The sequence below is a fragment of the Gossypium hirsutum genome, chromosome A03 (genome assembly GCF_007990345.1).
Source record: "Gossypium hirsutum isolate 1008001.06 chromosome A03, Gossypium_hirsutum_v2.1, whole genome shotgun sequence".
Taxonomy (NCBI): Eukaryota; Viridiplantae; Streptophyta; class Magnoliopsida; order Malvales; family Malvaceae; genus Gossypium; species Gossypium hirsutum.
This window is the reverse complement of record NC_053426.1, coordinates 89,598,482-89,618,874: the sequence shown is the minus strand read 5'-3', so window position 1 is coordinate 89,618,874 and position 20,393 is coordinate 89,598,482. Positions and strand designations below refer to the sequence as shown.

The 20,393-nt window shown below is 35.0% G+C and overlaps 1 protein-coding gene across 1 annotated transcript; it reads right to left on the bottom strand.

Moving 5' to 3' along the window:
* Positions 1–598: 598 nt before the first annotated feature.
* Positions 599–19,693, bottom strand: LOC107931919 (ATP-dependent DNA helicase homolog RECG, chloroplastic). The gene is made up of 18 exons (XM_016863877.2): positions 19,516–19,693; positions 19,090–19,186; positions 18,164–18,246; positions 17,944–18,079; positions 16,220–16,855; positions 16,003–16,115; positions 15,111–15,339; positions 14,296–14,456; positions 13,296–13,377; positions 12,212–12,301; positions 11,310–11,543; positions 10,001–10,072; positions 9,641–9,793; positions 9,425–9,568; positions 8,122–8,280; positions 2,610–2,693; positions 1,510–2,082; positions 599–1,015 (listed from the first exon to the last, which is right to left on the bottom strand). The coding sequence occupies exons 2-18, from the start codon at positions 19,126–19,128 to the stop codon at positions 923–925; spliced, it is 3,081 nt and encodes a 1,026-aa protein (XP_016719366.1). The 5' UTR covers positions 19,129–19,186; positions 19,516–19,693; the 3' UTR covers positions 599–922.
* Between the last annotated feature and the right edge of the window lie 700 nt (positions 19,694–20,393).

The following is a 20,393-nucleotide window of genomic DNA, read 5'->3' as shown; positions in this document are numbered from 1 at the left end:
ACCATTTTCACAGTTTTGAGTTGACCCTCCTCGATACATCAATCTCAATCTCGAGCAACGATGCTTAAGATAAGGTTCAATCATAACTAGAAAACAGAGTAATAATTAAAGAGGAAAGAATATTATGATGCTGATCAACTTTGATTTGCACCAATGAGATTTTGGTCCAATTGTGGGGATTTGCTCAATCATGACTGTTATCATATCAAAAAACTCCGAAGACCTTCCATGTGAAAAGAACATCCTCTTTTAAGATGGTGTCACTCGACCACAACAGAGCCCTTGCTCTAATGGCTCTTGTAATGGCAGATGGAGACGACATGTTTAGGGTTTCCACCACAGAGCATGGGTTACAAATTTTATGAACAAGTGCCAGCGAATTGTAATGGAAAAACCAACGCCTTGAAAATCATCAAGTCCTACAAGAAAATAAAGATCTGAGTTTGTAGGGAAAGGTGCCTGTCTCAGACATGATCATAGGGTTGTCCCCCTTGGGTTTATGTGGAGGGGGGGAACCCTCCTGTTTTGCTACCTGTTGTTGCCCCAATTGACTTCCCCTTTCATCAAAAATTTGTCATAATCCCAAAACAATGAAACACACATGGAAGCTACCTCGCTATCTATTGGAATACACGGAATCAAAAACAATGTGCAATTTTAAAGAATGTCTGAATATAACTTTTAATGGAAACTGCCTAGATGCTGACTGTAATAAAATATAAATGACAACATCCAGAACTGTACAGCTTTTTTACCAGCTAATTATGGATTTACATCACATTAAAATGAGGATGCAGCAAAAGAGCAAGTAAGCCACCTAAACACAATGATATACAAGCAAAGGGCTCACTAACAAGCCATACCTACAGTCTCTGTCCAAATGTTTTAACTGAAACCTTGAAATCACCATGCCAGCTACAGCTCAATCACCTAGAATACAGAGTGGCTGTCGCATGCTAAGTTCTGCTTTCAGAGCCGGAAAAAGTTCCAAGTCGTGAGAATAACTTAGGACTTTCTGCATACAGAAAAACCAGTGTTTGTATTATAGATCATGGACACAAAGCACACATGAACTAATAGTAGAACTCATTCTGAGAGATAAATTAATACAATATGGTATCCGGATTTTAAAACAAAGACATGACATTATCAGTAGTTCAGAACCATCTCTAGAGTACAGTTACCGAAAACTAGGTTTGGTTCTATTAATAGTGATTTTACTGCTAGGAGTGTATGTTCAAATATTTTTTTCACACAAACAATAAAGACACACCTATATATTAGACTTCACAGAAATGCAAAATGCAGAAATACTGCACAAGCAGCAGCGACTGTTTAGAAAAAACTAGTATCTCAATCAAGGATGAGGAATTGAGGATACATGTATTCACTGTAGCGGATAACTATAAGAAAGAAACACTATACCTTTATTGGATGAAATGCCCATCTCAAAAGAAATTAAGCAAAACAAAGAGCAATTATATAATAAGAGCAAGGGAATAAATTTACCAATGCAGCAACATGTGCCTCTTGCAAAATATTCCCATCCATTTCCAATCTAGCAATAGGAAATTCAGGAAGGTGCCCAGACTGCTTTTTTCCAAGTAAATCACCAGGTCCACGTAGACGAAGATCTACACTAGCTAAGTGGAAGCCATCTGATGACTTTTCAAGCACCTTCAGACGATTTAGGCTACTTGAAGAAGATGCTACTAATATACATTTAGACTTTCTTGCCCCACGACCAACTCGTCCTCTAAGTTGGTGTAACTGAGCTATTCCAAATCTCTCAGCATTCATCACAACCATCATAGTTGCATCTGGAACATCAACACCAATCTCAATTACTTGAGTAGAAAGTAAAATATCTGTTTCTCCAGACCTAAACTTTCTCAATGCTTCTTCCTTTTCATCACTCTTCATTCTTCCATGCAACAACCCACAGTTATAATTCTGAAACTGATTTGATATGGTCTCAAGATCTGCGGAAGCAGCCCGAAGTTGAGGTAATTGCTCTGATTGTTCAATGACTGGATATACAATATAAAGTCTTCCTCCTGCTTCTAACTCCTCTAGCATCATCTGTTAAAAAGGAAAATGTTCAAATCCATTTATAGATTCTTCACCACTTGAACTAAATAGGCAAATTTTCATGCACAGGTTAAAAATCTGCATTTAGTTTAAGTAATGTTAAATATATTCCTTTGTGTTGCCCCTCTCCTTTTATTTCTCTGAGAAATATAATTAAATGATACATAATTACACATAATAGAAACAAGGCTCATAAGGATTTTCTACAAAGTAATAAAATACCAGGTGAATAAGCAAAAATTTGATTTCTACATTTCTAGTTCTCACTTCAATTGACTTCTCTGATATGAAATCTGATGGTTAGCACTCCCTAGAAGGAACTACTGCACCAATATTGTTTTGATTCCAAAAGTACAAGAAAGCAAATGAATGCAAAGAAAAATGGCATCAAACACATTACCAAACTAATGCATACTGTATCACGTTTTCAGTTATCAACAATTATCATGCCGTTTCCTTTTAAGTAGGAAATAGACACATGCAGTATTTCAACAGAGTAGGACAAGTATATGCCATACCACATAAATATTCTTAAAGCCATTGTCGGTTCCTTCAATGATGTATGTTTCAACAGGTATCCTTCCAGGAGGTAAGTCAGTAATCTGTCATTACAGGAAACCCGAGAAAAATCATTAGTAGACAATGAGCATGTAACTGTAAACAAGTCACTTAAGTGCACTAAGTTGTCCAAATTATCCTTAACTGTAGGTGAGTTGGGTTCAGACTAACCCACCTCAATTTATCATTTGGAATTTGTCAGATTTCAGAATATTTGAGTATATCAAATATGATTCTAAAAATATTCTATCCCTAACTTTAAGGCTGTACAGTATCCCTACAATTATTCTGTTTCCTAGCGTAAAGTTACCTTAGTTAGGCTAACTATGTGTATAAATATGTATGTAATCTCTTGTGGAAAATATAATAGAAAATATCCTGTTTTTCACATGGTATCAGAGCCTGTTATTTAGCCCGATTTCTGGGATTTTTTAGCCGGTTTCTTTAGCCTGTTTTTTTTCTGACTCCCAACCAGTCCTCAAGTCTATAGAACTTGTTCAGACACATGACTGAAATTGTCAAGACCAGTAACACTGGGGAGGGCTCAAAAATTTCTGTAAACAACTCAAATCCAATGAGTGAGTTTCAGAATATCCAAGTAGCCTACAGGCTAAATGGAAAAAATTATCTGAAATGGTCCCAACTGGTTCATACCTTCTTGAAAGGAAGAGGAAAGCTGAGTCACTTACTCGGAACTGGACCTAAAGAAGGGGACCCTAAGTTTGATGCTTAGGATGAACAAGAATCTATGGTAATGTCTTGGTTATGGAACTCTATGATGCCAGAAATCAGTGATACATGCATGTTTCTTAGCACATCCAAAGAAATATGGGAAGCTGTGAAGCAGACTTATTCTAAAGTTCGAGATGCTGCTCAAATCTATGAAATCAAGACTAAGATTTCATCCACCAAGCAAGGAAGTCGATCAATCACGGAGTATTCCAATCTGTTGCAAAGTTTGTGGCAAGAGATGGATCATTACCAGTGCATTCAGATGAAGTGCAGTAAAGATGCAGCACTCCTGAAAAGGTTTGTTGAAAAGGATCGAATTTATGATTTTCTTGCTGAACTGAATGTTGAATTTGATGCAGTAAGAGTTCAAATACTTGGAAAAGAGGAACTACCATCACTAAATGAAACAATTGCAATTGTTCATGCTGAGGAAGGAAGAAGAGGAGTTATGGTGGAAAACAATCAAGTGGATAGTTCAACCTTGGTTACTAATGCTGTAAATGAGAGGAGATTTGGCCTGGAGCAGCCAACTAGTGAAGATAATAGACAGATAGAACGTACAAAGTCTTTTAACAAGGATTCCGTATGGTGCACCTACTACAAAAAGGCTCGTTACACTAAAGACAGATGCTGAAAACTCCATGGGAAGCCACAAACAACAAACAAAAATTTTTCAGAAAAAGGTGGACAATCAAAGGGACAAGGACGAGCAAATACAGCTAGACAGCTAGATAAAAAAAACAATTCTCAGGAATTACCTATGGAATTCAATAAAGAAGAAATTGAGAAGTTAAAAAATTTGCTGGGATCATTGGAAAAAACTTCTTCAACAGGTACTTGTAGTTTGGCTTCTAAAGTCTCAAATACAGATACCAAAAGTTCTTGGGTCATTGACTCAGGAGCTACAGACCACATGACCCACTCCTCACAAAAATTTGTTTCATATACACCTTGTTCTAGTAGCAGAAAAATAACAGTAGCTGATGGTTCTGTGATCACATTGGCCGGTCAAGGTGATATTGTTATAAACAAAAACCTTACTCTTAAAAATGTTCTTCATGTTCCAAAATTATTTACCAACCTTTTATCCATTAAAAAAATTACCAAAGACTAACTGTAAAGTGGTTTTCTATCACAATCAGTGTCTTTTTCAGGAACAGAATACGAGGAGGATGATTGGACATGCTAAGGAAATAAATGGCCTATACTATCTTGAAGAATCCAGTGAAGAAGTTAGTGTTCTGAATTCCTCACCTTTATCTCTCATATCCGAGTCTATTAAAACCAATAAAGACCAAATTTGGCTCTATCACCTTCGCCTTGGTCACCCATCGTTTAGAGTCTTAAAATTATGTTTCCTTCACTATTCAAAGGATTAACTGTTGAAAAATTTCATTTTGATATCTGTGAACTAGCAAAACATAAACGTACCTCTTTTCCAGTAAGCAATAAAAGAACATCCACTCCTTTTACTCTTGTTCATAGTGATGTTTGGGGGCCATCCACTATTTCAAATATTTCTGGAGCTCGGTGGTTTGTATCCTTTATTGATGATTGTACTCGTGTGTCTTGGATTTTTCTTTTAAAACAAAAATCTGATGTTAGGTCTGTCTTTTCAATTTTTTACAACATGATCAAAACACAATTTTGGGCCGAAATAAAAAGGTTTAGGTCAGACAATGCCAAGGATTATTTCAATCAATTCCTCTCAACATATTTTCAAGAAAGAGGCATTATACATGAGTCATCTTGTGTTAGTACACCCCAACAAAATGTAGCCGAAAGAAAGAATGGTCACATTTTAGCCATTACAAGAGCCCTATTGTTCCAAAAAAACGTCCCTAAACAATACTGGGGGAGGCTGTTCTAACTGCTACTCATTTGTTAAATAGATTGCCTACAAAGGTCCTTGAATCTCAAAGTCCTATGCAAGTTCTAGCCAAATTTTTTCCTGATTTCAATACCTCCAGTAATCTTAAAAGTATTTGGCTGTGTCGCCTTTGTCCATGTTCATTCTCAAAATAGAGGGAAATTTGATCCACAGGCTGTCAAGTGTGTCTTTCTTGGATATTCTTCCACTCAAAAGGGGTACAAGTGCTATCATCCAGCCACAAAAAAAAAAAAATTTGTAACAACTGATGTTACTTTTGTTGAACAAGAAAATTTCTTCACTCGTCCTTATCTTCAGGGGGAGATCTTATTCACAGAAGATAAGGACAAAGAATTCTTTCTTCTTGACATTCCAGCTCCTGTCCAGCAACCAAACACTCTCATTCCAGCCCTAAACACTCCCATTCCGGCTCCTGTCCAGCAATCAAACACTCTCACTCAGACCTTGCCTGCTACCCAACCTGCCCAACTTGAAACAATGACCCCTATACAACCTAAAACTGAGCCTAGTACACCCAAATCACCAAGAGGAATTTAGGACACTACTCGTCCGTTACTGGTTTACTCAAGGAAGAAGGCACCAGTGCAAGTTCAATCATCTTCTTCTCCTATACGACCTGAGGTAACTGCTGAACCTACTTTGAATTCTAATACTACAGATTTAGATGATTTTCCCATTGCTATTAGAAAGGGGACTAGAGCTTGTACAAAACATCCCTTGCACCTATTCATGTCTTACAAAAACTTGTCCCATAACCACAAAGCCTTTCTTACTAGCCTAAATTCTATTTCCATTCCTAAAACTGTATTCGAGGCATTAGAAGATGAGAATTGGAGAAATGCCATGAAGGTTGAAATGGAAGCTCTTGAAAAAAATAAGACATGGGACTTAGTGAAATTACCGGAAGGAAAGAAACCGGTGGAATGTCGCTGGGTGTACACAGTGAAATATAGGTCAGATGGTTCTTTGGAGAGGTACAAAGCAAGGTTGGTTGCTAAAGGGTACACTCAAATGTATGGGATAGACTATCTTGAGACATTTGCCCCTGTTGCAAAGATGAACACTGTAAGAGTGTTGTTGTCACTAGCTGCCAACCGAGGCTGGAAATTACAGCAATTTGACATCAAAAATGCCTTTTTACGTGGTGACCTTGAGGAGGAAGTCTATATGGATGTTCCTCTAGGATTCGGTCCAAATACAGGACAGGCAGTTTGCAGACTAAAAAAGGCTTTATATGGACTAAAACAGTCCCCAAGGGCTTGGTTTGGAAGATTTACCAAAGTGATGCTCAAGTTGGGGTATAAACAGAGTCAAGGAGATCATACTCTGTTCGTAAAACATTCATCTTCAGGGGGAGTGACTGCTTTATTAGTCTATGTTGATAATATTATTGTGACTGGTGATGATCTAGAAGGAATGGAGAAGTTAAAAAAATGCCTAGTAAAAGAATTCGAAGTCAAAGAGCTAGGTAAGTTAAAATATTTCCTTGGTATTGAAGTGGCACACTCTCGGGAAGGAATATTCATATCTCAGCAAAAAGACAGTTGATTTGTTGACAGAAACAGGCAAGTTGGGCTGTAAACCAGCAGAGACACCCATAGAGGTGAACCACAGACTCGGAGATGTATTAGAAGATACAGCAGTTGATAGAAGGTCATATCAAAAACTTGTGGGGAAGCTTATTTACTTGTCCCATACCAGACCAGATATTGCCTATGCAGTAGGTGTTGTAAGTCAGTTTATGCACAATCCTAAGGAATCACATCTTAGTGCTGTATATCAGATTCTACAGTACTTAAAAGGCACGCCAGGCAAAGGAATCTTATTTAAAAAAGGAGAAAATTTAACCCTTGAAGCCTATACCGATGCAGATTATGCAGGATCTATGGTTGATAGAAGATCAACCTCTGGTTACTGCACTTTCCTAAGAGGCAACCTTGTGACTTGGAGGAGTAAAAAACAAAACGTTGTGGCTAGATCTAGTGCAGAAGCTGAATTTAGGGCAATGGCTCTTGGAGTTTGTGAGTTGCTATGGCTAAAGATTATATTGGAAGACTTGAAGATCAAGTGGGAAGGTCCAATGAAGTTGTATTCCGATAATAAGTCTGCTATCAATATCGCACATAATCCAGTTCAACATGATTGAACGAAGCACGTTGAGGTGGACAGACATTTCATAAAGGAAAAACTGGACAGTGGCTTAATTTGCACTCCATTTGTGTCCACTGATGAACAACTAGCAGATATACTTACCAAAGGATTGTCTGGGAAGTTGTTTCAGAAATTAGTAAGCAAGCTGAGAATGGATGATATCCACTTCCCAGCTTGAGGGGGAGTGTCAGATTTCAGAATAATTGAGTATATCAAATATGATTCTAAAAATATTCTATCCCTAACTTTAAGGCTGTACAGTATCCCTACAATTATTCTGTTTCCTAGCGTAAAGTTACCTTAGTTAGGCTAACTATGTGTATAAATATGTATGTAATCTCTTGTGGAAAATATAATAGAAAATATCCTGTTTTTCACAGAATTTCTTCTAACTTTCCACAAATGCATGTTGAGTATTAGGTGTTTAAAGTTACAAAGTCAGACATTCTATTTCCTAGCTCTCTAGTATTACTTCTCTGAAAAATGCTTCTATTTCTTTTTTGCTAAATAAATTTTTCCATCACTGAAAGATATAGTCAAGAAAAAAACTGAGCAGAATCAAGAGAGAAGTTTAAATAAAGAAATTAACAAGTTTTTGTTCAATACAAATCAACAATAAATCAAGGATTTAATCTATTTAAACATAGAACGAACCATAGAGAATTCAAGCAGCTAGAAGTACCACAAATTGTACGTACATTTGTCAAAGACATATCACCATACAAGGCAAGAGCAAGAGTCCTTGGGATAGGAGTAGCTGACAAGGCAAGAATATGAGGAGCCATATGGATGTCATGTTCAGAGGAAACATCTGTGTCAGCCGCTTGCATTCTCGAGCTTGTTGAAGTACAGTATAGCTGTAAGGTTGAGTCTCTCCATTAACTCATCATAACAACATTGGCACATAACAAAATGAGTAACTGCTTCTAACAGCTTAAAGATGGAATTATTCTTGCAAAATCAAATAAGATAAATGATACCATGTGAAACATTAAGGGTCAACATATTTCATCAAATCATATTCTGAAATATAACTTCCCCTTTTTCTTCTGTTTAGGGCAGGAGGTGTAGGGGTCTACCAACGTTTCTTCTCAAGCAAATGGATGATGACCAGCATTCTAATATCAATTGGTATTTAATTTGTAGATGACATTCATAGCTAGCCTTCAAGAATTTGATTGATATGTAAATGTATTTTAAAATATGTAAAATATTCAAGGTTGAAAGTGACATCTGACAAATGCTGAGTAAGATTCAATATGTTAATTGATAACAATATCAATCACAGAAATAAAGCTAACTTTACTACGCATCCAGCATTTAATGAAAACAATGCCAAAAAAAGATCATGAACATATTGACGAAGCAGTGAAACACCAAAGTTTTTTAGGTGAAAGTATACATTGCCACTAACAAAGCAAAAGGGACACCTTATGTAATCCAAAGGCGAAACTTATATGACTCTATTTCAGTGCTTTTCCTTTCTTTTAACCAATTACCAATGTTCTTTTCATCATTTCTTTACCAGCCTCACAGCTACTGACAAAAGATTTCCCTTGTGAGATATTTTCATCTCTTCAAAATGATATTACACCCATAGACACAAAAACACATACACCTACAACCAATTTCACAACGAGAATGAAGCTAAAACAGCTTAAACTTTGTTATGCAGAGCTCTTGACTGTAAATTTTTTGTTTGAAGGATTGACTGTAAATTTTTAATCCTTTAAAGCATAATAAACTTTTCAGTATTGCGATAACAAGTCAACTTATATTTTAAAAGAAACAGACAAATGCAGCAATGTCATAACTTCAACAAGAGATAGAAAAGAAGAAAAGAATAATAGTCCAAAGCCCAAACTATTTTATCCAACATTCTGCGATGACTGAAACACGATCTGAAGATATTACACTCAATAAAATTCTCCATTGACACATATAGCTCAGGAGATATATGCATATAATTTAGGATTTTATAGCCAAGTAAAAGTGGACAACCTTACTGTTAAACTTTCCTCTCTGGATCACACCAAAACGATGCTGCTCATCCACCACAGCAATACGTAAAGAAGAAAACTCCACTTTTTCAGCTATTAGACTATGGGTTCCAATGACAAGTGAGATATTTCCACTTTGGAGATCCTGCAGCCTAAAATTGTTAGAGAAACTGAGGATGATTATACAACAAATAAGAGCACCAGATGATATACATACCTTACGAATCAGACGTGATTGCCTTAGTGGGGTTGATCCAGTTAGTAAAGCAACAGAAGGTTTATTATCAACCTCATCCATCTTCTCTAGCAGATCTACAAAGTGATCATAGTGCTGGATTGCAAGTAACTCAGTAGGAACCATGAAAGCTGCCTAAAGTAAATAAAGTCAGCTCAAAACATAATCATGTACCATTAAAACCAGTACGGAATAGAATACCTATAACACAAGCAAGATTACCTAAAATATTACCATAATGAGTAAGGTGATAAGCAGCATATAGTATGTTTAGCTGTATGCAAAGATAAATCTTTAAAAGGCTTACAGAAGAGGTGAAACGTGTAGCTTGAATTTACCAACCTGATAACCAGAGGCAATAACCTCCACGCATGCCAGAAAAGCAACAATAGTTTTCCCACATCCAACGTCTCCCTACAAAGAGATCCATATATTATCAAGCAAGCTTATCAGTTTCCAAGAATAACAAAATAAACAATGACAAATATCAGATAAAATCAAATCTCAACTCTCTATACATTTTTTCCTCTTCCCTTCATCTAAAACTTGATCTTTGCCTATTCAAGATGAAGTTATTCCAAATAAAGTCATCATTACATAGAATCTTGCTCTTAAATATATAGACAAGAAGATATGCAAGAGTTAAGGATTTACACAAAATTTAGATGTTGCCATTGCAATTTGGATTTTTTTATTTTTTGTGTCAAGGATTATTAAAGATACAAATATTCCAGGCAAAAGCTAGTAGTTGATGATGGATTTTCCCTGGTAGTTAGAGCTCAATTCTTTTCATTATGCAGGGTAGATGTCATGTCTTCAACAAAATCAAGGAGCTAGAACATTATCCACCTTCTCATATTTTGAACAACCAAATCCTACTTATATCACATGGTAAATTAAATCCCATTTCCCACAATAGTAACTTGTTGAAATACATTACCATAGCACTTCCTCTCTACTGTACACTATTGTTTTGTTAAAATTGCATTCTTAGTTCTTCTTAGCGGGCATAATGGCACAGGCACTACTGGAATTTCAAAAAAAATAAAAATAAAGGAATGATTTCTAGCAGCAAGAGCCCAAAATCAGAATCAGCAGAGGCTAGCCTTAACCATGAAGCTGAACTAAAATTTGGGAAGGAAACCATCAAGGAAGATACAAGCAAGTTCAAACTATATCCTTTTACATTTATCAGGAACCAGTCAAACCATTAACCTTTTCTACAAATCTACACACCATCAAACCTGTCAGCTTTAAGAGTCATAGTGTCATGCAATGATAAAATGAAGCCAATGAAACTCATGATCCAATATCTTTGCTAATTACCAAGAATTTGCTAGTAATTGTGGCAGACTATCATAGTCCTAGAAGACTTTTAGGCCAGGAGGTCTGATTTGGGAGTTAAATTTATTGGATGTATTTCTTTCAAGGAAGCTAGGGCGTAAGGGGGCAGACAATGTAAACAGCCAAAGAGCCCATCTATACTTCTATAGCGACGGCTAATTCATGAAGAAGGTTAGAAAGAAAATTAACTTCAAGAACAATAGAACTAAACATAAGTTAAAAAGAAATATGTATGTCGATTAAATTAGAAAAGATGTTAGACAGTTGATTCATGAAAGAATAGGAGCATCCTTGCAAAATCCAGAACCTGTAAAAGTCGATTCATGGGGACTGGCCTCTTTAGATCCCATATAATTTCTGAAATAGCACTAAGTTGGCCAGAAGTGAGGGAATATGGAAGAGCTTTCAAAAATTTCTTGGTCAAACTGGACCATTCTTCCATGTATGCAGCATTCACTTCAGGTTTTCTGTACTTTTCCAGTAATCCGTCTTTCTCAATTTTTGTGCCAAGACCTTCAAGCATTTGAAATAAGCGGCCCAACTGCAGTAGGATCATTTTGCTTATGAGTATATGCGCGACTAATGCATAATATGAAATCCAAATGAATTATCATTGTGAAACAGCAAGGATATTCAGATACAATGCTAGGAATGAAGACTTGGTAAAGTTCTAAACTAATCTATTTCAAAATACCTAGAAATCCCTAAAGGAGTTCAAACTCAAACTTGGGAAGAGGCAGACAAGAAAATAAGCTCATCAAATTCCTAGCTTAACTTCTGACATGGGAAAGAAAGGAGATTAGGGCTTATGGCTGCTCAGTAATCAAATACTTGAGGAAGTATGAAATTTACGAAAAAGAAAAGTGAAAAAGGAAAGAAACTCCTAAGCCCCACACTTAAGGTTCCTCAAGACTTACATCTAAGCTTCATTGTATCAGAACAGTCACATAACAATAATGCTGGCAAGAATTATACAAATAGTTTTTGTAATACGGTTCAGTATTTACAAATTCAATACATAATTTTGTACAACATTTAACTTTTTTAGTTTATCAAACAACACCAAATCAATGGAAAGAGAGGTTATCCAATAAAGATAGATGGTAAAATAAACAAAATATATATAATGGTAGCAATAATGAAAGATGAGGAAGTTTAATACAAACATCTCACATTTAAATAGCAACTAAAATCACAGATTATTATTACCTGTAGGTAGAAGAACTCATCAAATATGATTCTTCTGCGAGCTAAATCAGCCTCCTCTATATTCTTTGGCTGGTGAATCCCAACGTATGCCTACATTGTTAACAACAAATTAAAATTCTTGCTATAGTAAAATATCAAATAATGAGAAAAAGAAAACACTATGCAAATGCTACTAAACTATGAACATCAAAATAGCATATTGAGATGCTAGAATTATGGCTAATTTCTACACTTCTTTTTGTTTGTGGGGGAGGGGAGGAGGGATGATTTACTTGTAATTATGTACCTTTTGTAGATCACTGGATCATCCTTATTTAAATGATTTTATAGACCATTGTGATCATTTTCATTTCTTAAAAATTCTTAACCCATAGATTAAAAACTCAGACTGGTTGGTTGAACCAGGACTCAACAGGTTATCTGGTTTGATGCATTGCTTGAATTCAGTTATTTATTGAAGTGATAGAAAAATTGACTTAACAGGTGAAAACAGTTTATATACATTTCTTCTTTTTTTTCGTTGTTGAGATTTTACCCTTTAGCTTCTTTGTTTTATACTTAAAACTATATTAGTAAGTCAAATGCTTATTTTGATTAATTATTTACTCTACTTAATATTAAGTTAACATTAAAATCTTTTTTCTTTAAATTAAGATCTTGTTTGTACCTGACTCCAACCAGTTGAAATGGATGGATCAAAAATTAAAGATCTTAGCAGTTTGATCTTCGGTCCATTTTTTAAAGTTAAAATAGAGGTATAAGCTCATGTAACCATTCCAAACTAGCCTGAAAATATGCTCTAGTTAAAATTTGAGCAGACACTCAACAGCGTTAGTCCTGAGCTAAGTTCCGGGTAAATCACAAAAGTCTTGCCTCTCGACTTCAGACGATGTCTTTCTAAGGGATGTGTTCAAAATTATAATAATGCAATACGCATAAGCCAAATTCATTCTATTAAATTGAGAAGCAAATATTACTATTCAATCATCAACAGAAAATATTATTGCACAATGCCAAACTTGCAGGAAACAACAATTTCATTGTTAAAGAATGATGCATCATGGACAAAGAAAAGCTCACTCACATCATTGAGACATAAAAGTCCAAATTCTTTAGTGATTTCTTCAGGTATAGGATCAATATTGACCTGCACAGCTTGTAAAGCCCTGAAAGAAAATGGAATACAATATTATTGGTTAAGAGGAAAAACTAAATTTAAGAGAAATAATTATCAAATTCCTTTTCAAGGGAATTCAATTAAATCCTACAAGTACAAAACACATTCTATTGTATAAAATGTCAAGGAGGGAAAAATCACTTATGCTATAATCACTGTATATTGAAAAGAATATGAATAGTGTCTAAATATTCAACTTCTTCGAAACAACGGCCATTCAAACTGAAGCACATCTTTCTTCCTGCTTATAAAATAAACCTTTATGGTGAATACCATTTTAATTATGGTGTACAATTCAACTTCAGGTGTTACTATAAAGGAAATGAGAGTAACTGGTTGCACAAGAACGGAATCCAAACAGCATCAATCCAAATAATGAGCTGAATGATGGATCTAGAATATGCTTGCTCGCAAGATTGTTAATGATGGCAGCATTTAAAGCATGAGCAAGATGACATCTTCAGAAAACATTCTAGTAATGTGTATAATCCTATATCACTCACTGGTCTGCTGCATTCATCAAAGAGAGAAATGAGGACGGAATATTTTTGTGTCCTCACCACCTGCTCTTATTTCCACCTCAATGAGGTATCAATCAACCAGTACAACATAACTCCCAGGACAAATACTTACAGCAGCAATATAGACCATTACAATAGCAAAACTCAAAGTACCACAGATCAGCGATTTCTCAATGCAGAAACATTACCTTTTATGGATTGAGATTTCACAATTCACAGACGCACCTTAATTAACTATACAAAAATAAACATGTAACTTACAAACATATAAAATGGAATTAATCAGGAAAAAAAATGCAGCATAAGAACTAAAGCACTAGTCTAAAAACTCTTCTTGAAAGCCGGTAGTGATGTAACAATTCAAAACAAAATAGTCAAAGACAAACCTTGGAATGATGTCTCTAAGAAAACAAGGTTTTAAGCCACCTTTTGAAGGATAGATAGGATAAGGCCTTCCTTTTGTGATAACAGATGAATCGTTTTCATCTTTTAGTACATCAATACTGTATTCCCTCATTTCATAGTGATCTTTACTCAAAGCCCTCACCTATATTGGAAAAAAAGTTGGTACAAAATTTAAGGATGATATTGTAAGAAGCAGAAATCAATACTTAAGGGTGAATGGCAACATCTAAGAAACGAAGTTAGCAAAAGCTTATATAGATGAAAAATCTACATTAGTCGGTGTTTATTTCACTGTACTAGTAAGAAAGACAACCAATAAAGTAGAGAATGAAAAAATTACAATTAAAACCAGAAAATTTAAACTTACTAATTGAATATCCCTCTAAGAAACTTTTTTTACAATCCTTCTAGCATTTGCTTTACAACACCAGACAACCAATAAAGTAGAGAATGAAAAAATTACAATTAAAACCAGAAAATTTAAACTTACTAATTGAATATTCCTCTAAGAAACTTTTTTTTACAATCCTTCTAGCATTTGCTTTACAACACCTCACCACAATCATCCAAAACATGTTTGCTAAAAGAGTAAACAGAAGCAAACAATTTATTTAAAAAAAAAATCTGTTATTACTGATGACTATATAGGCAGCTATGAAGCTGGTTCAAATACCAGAACCTAGCCTATACATGTCAACCATTGTCTTCATCATTACTCTTTGAATGAATTAAAAAATGCATTGACAAGGATATAAGCTGAGCAATTTTGAAGAGTGCAAAAGAAAAAGAAACTCACCTTACCACTAACACATACAAGTTCTCCCAGCTTATGCTTTCCTTCAATACTTTTAAGAAAAGGATGAGAAGCAAAACGAGCACCTCGGAAAAACTTCTTCAAATGCAAATAAATTGTCTTCTCACCCTTAGTATCACTGCCATCATATTCTGAAGTGGGTCCATTATTTGCAATTTCACAACCGACAATTACCTCAAGAAATGAAAAAGTATAACTGGCTCTAATTCCCCTGCATGAAAAATGATAAATATTGACAACCTAAATGTAAATCTCAATAATCGCTATAAATGTAAATCTGTGTCATACAAACAATTTTACAAGCTAGGGTAGATTAGTTGTTCCCAATCTCAAGGTTTTTCCTTTCTCTTTTTGTTTGATACATTAAATGGCACAGAACCATATATAGAGAATTTTCAAATGGAAAATAAATATATGCTATGCAGTAAGCAAGACAACTTTTAACATGTACAACCGTATGTATGACAACCCTGTTTAGTTCTTGGGATGAAAAACGACAAGGTCAGATTTTATTCGAAGTGGTTTGTAATCATATACTATGCCAACATATCTTGTCACTAGAAAACAACCTAAACAATTGCATACTGAAACATCAAATTATTTGTATGTTCTGACATTGATTATCCAATGATATAAATATTAACACCATAGAAAAGTCAGCTCAGCTACCTAGGCACATCAAGGTACTTCACCTGAGGCTTGAACCTCACCTCTACATCAATCCAAATTTAGCACCAAGGGCAGCTAAGGAAATAGTAAAGAAGATATCTAGCAGACCAAATATAAGTGTGATAATGTGTTTCTGTCAACAAAATGATCATGGTTTAATGAGAAAAAGGTTAAGTCATAGTTTAGTGAGCAAATGGTTAATCACCTTGACGACATAATTTTCCCAACAAAAATCAAGTACTGGCCATCATCAATCTCAGTTTGTGCATTCTGTAAATCTGCATAGGTCCGAGGAAAATGATGTAACAGTTTCCGCAACTGCATGACAGTAGAGTAAAAAGGTAAATAGGGTGAAACACAGCTTGTATAAATACAAGAACCTCCATCAAATGTGATTTTGACATAATTTCAAAAGAACCTACAGTGTAAAAGCCACATTCTTCTAGCTGGCGAGAGTGCCTTTTACTTAAACCAGGAATGCAACTGATGGATCTATCAAGAAATAAATCAATAGTTGCTATTTCCGAATGTCGTTGAACCCCAACTTTACTAGAGGATACCTCCTTTGCAACTAGATGATCAGACTTCCCTTCAAATTCTGAAGTCATGGACCAAGAAGATTGATCCAATTTTTCTGTATTTTCTTCCATAGTAAGTAGATGATCCGACTTTCCTTCAGATTCCAAAGTTGTGGACCAAGAAGACTGATGTGAACCTGTACTTTCTTGTAATGCTGCAGAAGAACCAGCCTCTGAAAGAGGTTCATACAAAGAATGCCAGGTTTCAGACAGACCATTTGGATCAACCCACTTTTCATCCATTGAGTTAGATAAAAATCTTTGAGCTGCTAATAGGGCCCTTATTTGGGAGCTACTAGTTGCCTCATCATACAATTCTACTGGCAGGGAACTACCCAAAGTGATGGAAGGAAATCGTTTACATGCCAGGGAAAGATCAAAATCATCTGTAGCGTCTCCAAGATTTCTATCAGGTTGCTCATCAGGTCTTTCGTTCTCGAATAAATCATGAAGGCCATTATAACCCATCCAAACTGACACCTGTAAGCAATGAAATGTGGACATTGTGCATGGAAAAGTTACCAGATGTATGTAGGATAGAGCAAAGGAACATTTCAAAGTCCATAAGCAAAACACAATCAGATTACAAAACTTTCGAATGCCTCATTACAAAATGAAAAGAAATATTTTAAATACATTACAGCAAGCAACCAAGACAAGTATCAGTTGGAAAAACATAAGTTATCTGAGGGAATGACTAAGAAGATGCCATAAATTAGTTTATCAACATGAAGAGCCAGACTAAATTCAAGTTCACATATCCCTTCAACATGCTTTTACATAATTTTAAGATGTTGAACTTAAACCAAAAAGTGAACTTTCTAGTGCTGTGAATTCCAGAAAACTGAGTTCTTACTTGAAGCCTCTATATTACCACCTGATCCAAACCAATTAAACTCACCTTTAATCTATGACAGAGTAGCCCTTTAGCACAATGGGATCATCCTATTTTCATAAACCTTCCATTTTTTTTCATTTCCTGACTTTTTTATTGTTCTTGATTTGTTTAAGGGCATAAGAAGTTAAGAATTCAATGCACTTGGATGGCTGATTAACTTAGAATGCAAGGATGTCGAGGGCTAAGATTACTGAGCAGCCATATAAATAGTCTTGTAATGCCTTGTTAGCAGTGTCTTACCATATATTTATTCAATTGATAAAGCCAGTCTTTTAGATTTGGTAACGTTGGGCATATCCTTCTAGTGTGATTTCTTCAAGTACTAATTTTTTATATTCAATGCATGCATATCAAAATATATAATTGTAAGATTTGGGCCCTCACTGGCTTTTGAACAACAAAAATGAAATAAAGAAAGAAAATGTAATATTGGTCAAGATTAAATACTAAAATATATAGTTTCTCATGAAAATTGCAGGGAAAAAGTGAAACAAATAGAAGCTAGAGATCTGCTTTCTACAGGTATTGGAAACAGTAGGTACCCATTTTTATGCAAAACAATATATAAGCATAGAATGCAAAGAGAAGAGTTATTTTCTTGAGGATATAAGGAAATTTCTGAGAATCACAAGCAACATCCAATAGCCAAATCTTGTAATTAGACATCTACCTTATTTAGCAGCTTTGAGCGACCTGAGATACTGGTTGTATCATAATTATGTACTTCCTCCAATAACTTTTCTGGAAACTTGTGCTTGGACCGCGAATAAATTTTTGAAACTTTATTGAAGAGGTAATTATGGAACCTAACATTAATTGAAGGCAACTCAAAGTAAAATTCCATCTCAACCATCATGGTTTAAGCAACCAAACTTAATGTAGTGCATTACCTCATTTTTCTACCTAAAGCATTCCTATAGCCTCTCTCTGCTTCAAAGACTATAGCACTTCTCAAACCCTTCCCGGTAAAACACTGAAAGAAAAGGAGGAAAATTTTAGAATGCATAACAAAAATTCAGTGTCACCATGCTCATTTGATTCTTAAGATGCTAAAATAAGCCATGAAAAACAAAGAATTGTACATAAAAATTTCCACAATGGAATAATAGCACATTAAGTTTCCATGAGTATCTAAGAACCTGGAAAGCATGCTTGGTTGGATAAGTAAAACTGATACAAAATAAGTTAGGGAAAATGATGGGATCTCTACAACAAAAATACAAGTACTTTGACATAGGCAGAAAATAGCAGAAGCCAAGATCTAATTTATGCGAACGAATAAGTGCTACAAGGAGTAAGTGAGAGAGACAAAGAGCATAATAGAATTTCTAATTTGGCCCATCTGAATCAGATTTGAATGAATTTTAGGATCACTAGATTTGGAAGTAGTTAAGATTTTGTGTTAAGAGAATATGGTTGAATAACATAATTCACTTTCAAAGCAAAAGAATTCAGAATTTGAACTCAACAGTTACCTTCCAACCTATGAGTTCAACCATGTAAATTTACAACTAAAGAGATGAATTTCTTTAACTTGGCAGTATTACCACTAGTCATTTATCCTACTGGGCTTTTCACCTGTTATCGTACTCTTACATACAGTAGCCTCTCAAATTTTCCACATGCACAACGATACATGTAATATTATTCATCATTCTTCTAATCCCGACCCAATCTTACAACTCCTACTCTGACTACTTCATAGCAGAATCTAAAACAACAATAATCTGAATAGACATAAAAAATAATAATAATAAAATAAAAAACTCTTGCTTTAATCATTCATTTAAAGCAAAAGAGAATCGTGGTACTGTACCACGGTACATGAAAGCACGCTTGAGACAGTCAGTGCCATGTGAAACAAACTTGCTGCACCAAAAGAACATGCCTAACTCATCAAAGCATATACAATCCTGCAAGACGGCATTTGAGTTAGAATCCAGGGAATACAATCAACTGCCACAACCCATACAAAAATGAAAACATAAACATTGGGATTTAAAAGACTTGGGTTTCTTTCAATTCATAATTTTTTTTTCAATACAAGTCCACCATTTCCAGCTTCAGCTGGGGAAGGAATTTGAAGTTGTGAGAACTGAACCAACGGAGAGAGAGGGGGGAGATCTAACTTGGCAGCTTGTTTACAAGCAGTTTCCGAGAAATCAAAGATGGGAGATGTAAACGAAAACCAATTTGGAAGATAAAATATGGACTGGGATTAGGCAATTACGACGCTCCTCACCTGGATTTCTAACAACAAGATTTATTTTGTAAGTAGATGCGAATGCCTTCAGTGGCTGGGAATCTAAAGGAATTTGAAATAAAAAGTACATAAACATAGACGCCAGTTACAAGAGAGTAAAGAGTTTGGAAGAAACACTCAAACAAACAAAGCTTCCATTTCGAGTCTGAATGACATGCTTATGTTGGGCCGGAAACTGCTACTACTTGCCTCATAGAGATGTTCCACTCCTTTTGGGCTTTTGCTCTTCCTGCCTTGCCTTGCTTTGCCTTGCACTGCTCTTTAATTTTTCCCTCATAATTCGGATTCATTCAAAAGCTTCCTTTATTGGTATATAATCATCAATTTAGTTACTAATTTTCAACTCTTTTATCACATTTTCTCTAATTTTTTATTGTTTTACCTCTTTTTAACTTTTTTATATAAAAAAACAACTTAAAACTATTACCATTTTTATGGCATTAATATAATAGTCTGCTGAGCACTTTATATATATATTATTGTGGATATAGATAATTTATTTTTAAAATTTTGAACTTTTTATTGCTTTTATTTTTACCAAGGAAACGGGAATTACTACATAAAATAATATGTCTTTAAAATTGTAATAATCCAATCAATTTTTCTTTTCTAACAAAAAAATTTAATTTTTCTTTGAAGAAAAGTAAATTAACTAAATTTTAAAAGTTTAATAACTTTCTTCGTTTCCAAGTAAACAAAGTAAAAGAACAAGTCATAAACCTAAAAGGGTCTGCTACCCTAGCACGCAATTGTCTGCCGCCGCTAGCATGAGTTCTTAGGTTTTTTCTTATTTTTAGTATTTGTTTTGTCTTTTAGGTACAACCAGTGTCTTTAAGTCTGTTTATTTCTACGATTGG

Excerpts from the sequence above, each read along its gene's own strand:
- LOC107931919 (XM_016863877.2), bottom strand. The coding sequence starts at position 19,128 with ATGGCACTGACTGTCTCAAGCGTGCTTTCATGTACCGTG. Across the intron at positions 18,080-18,163 it reads GCTTTAGGTAGAAAAATGAG|GTTCCATAATTACCTCTTCA; the intron begins GTAATGCACTAC and ends AATTAATGTTAG. Across the intron at positions 15,340-16,002 it reads GGGAAAATTATGTCGTCAAG|GGGAATTAGAGCCAGTTATA; the intron begins GTGATTAACCAT and ends TTTTTCATGCAG.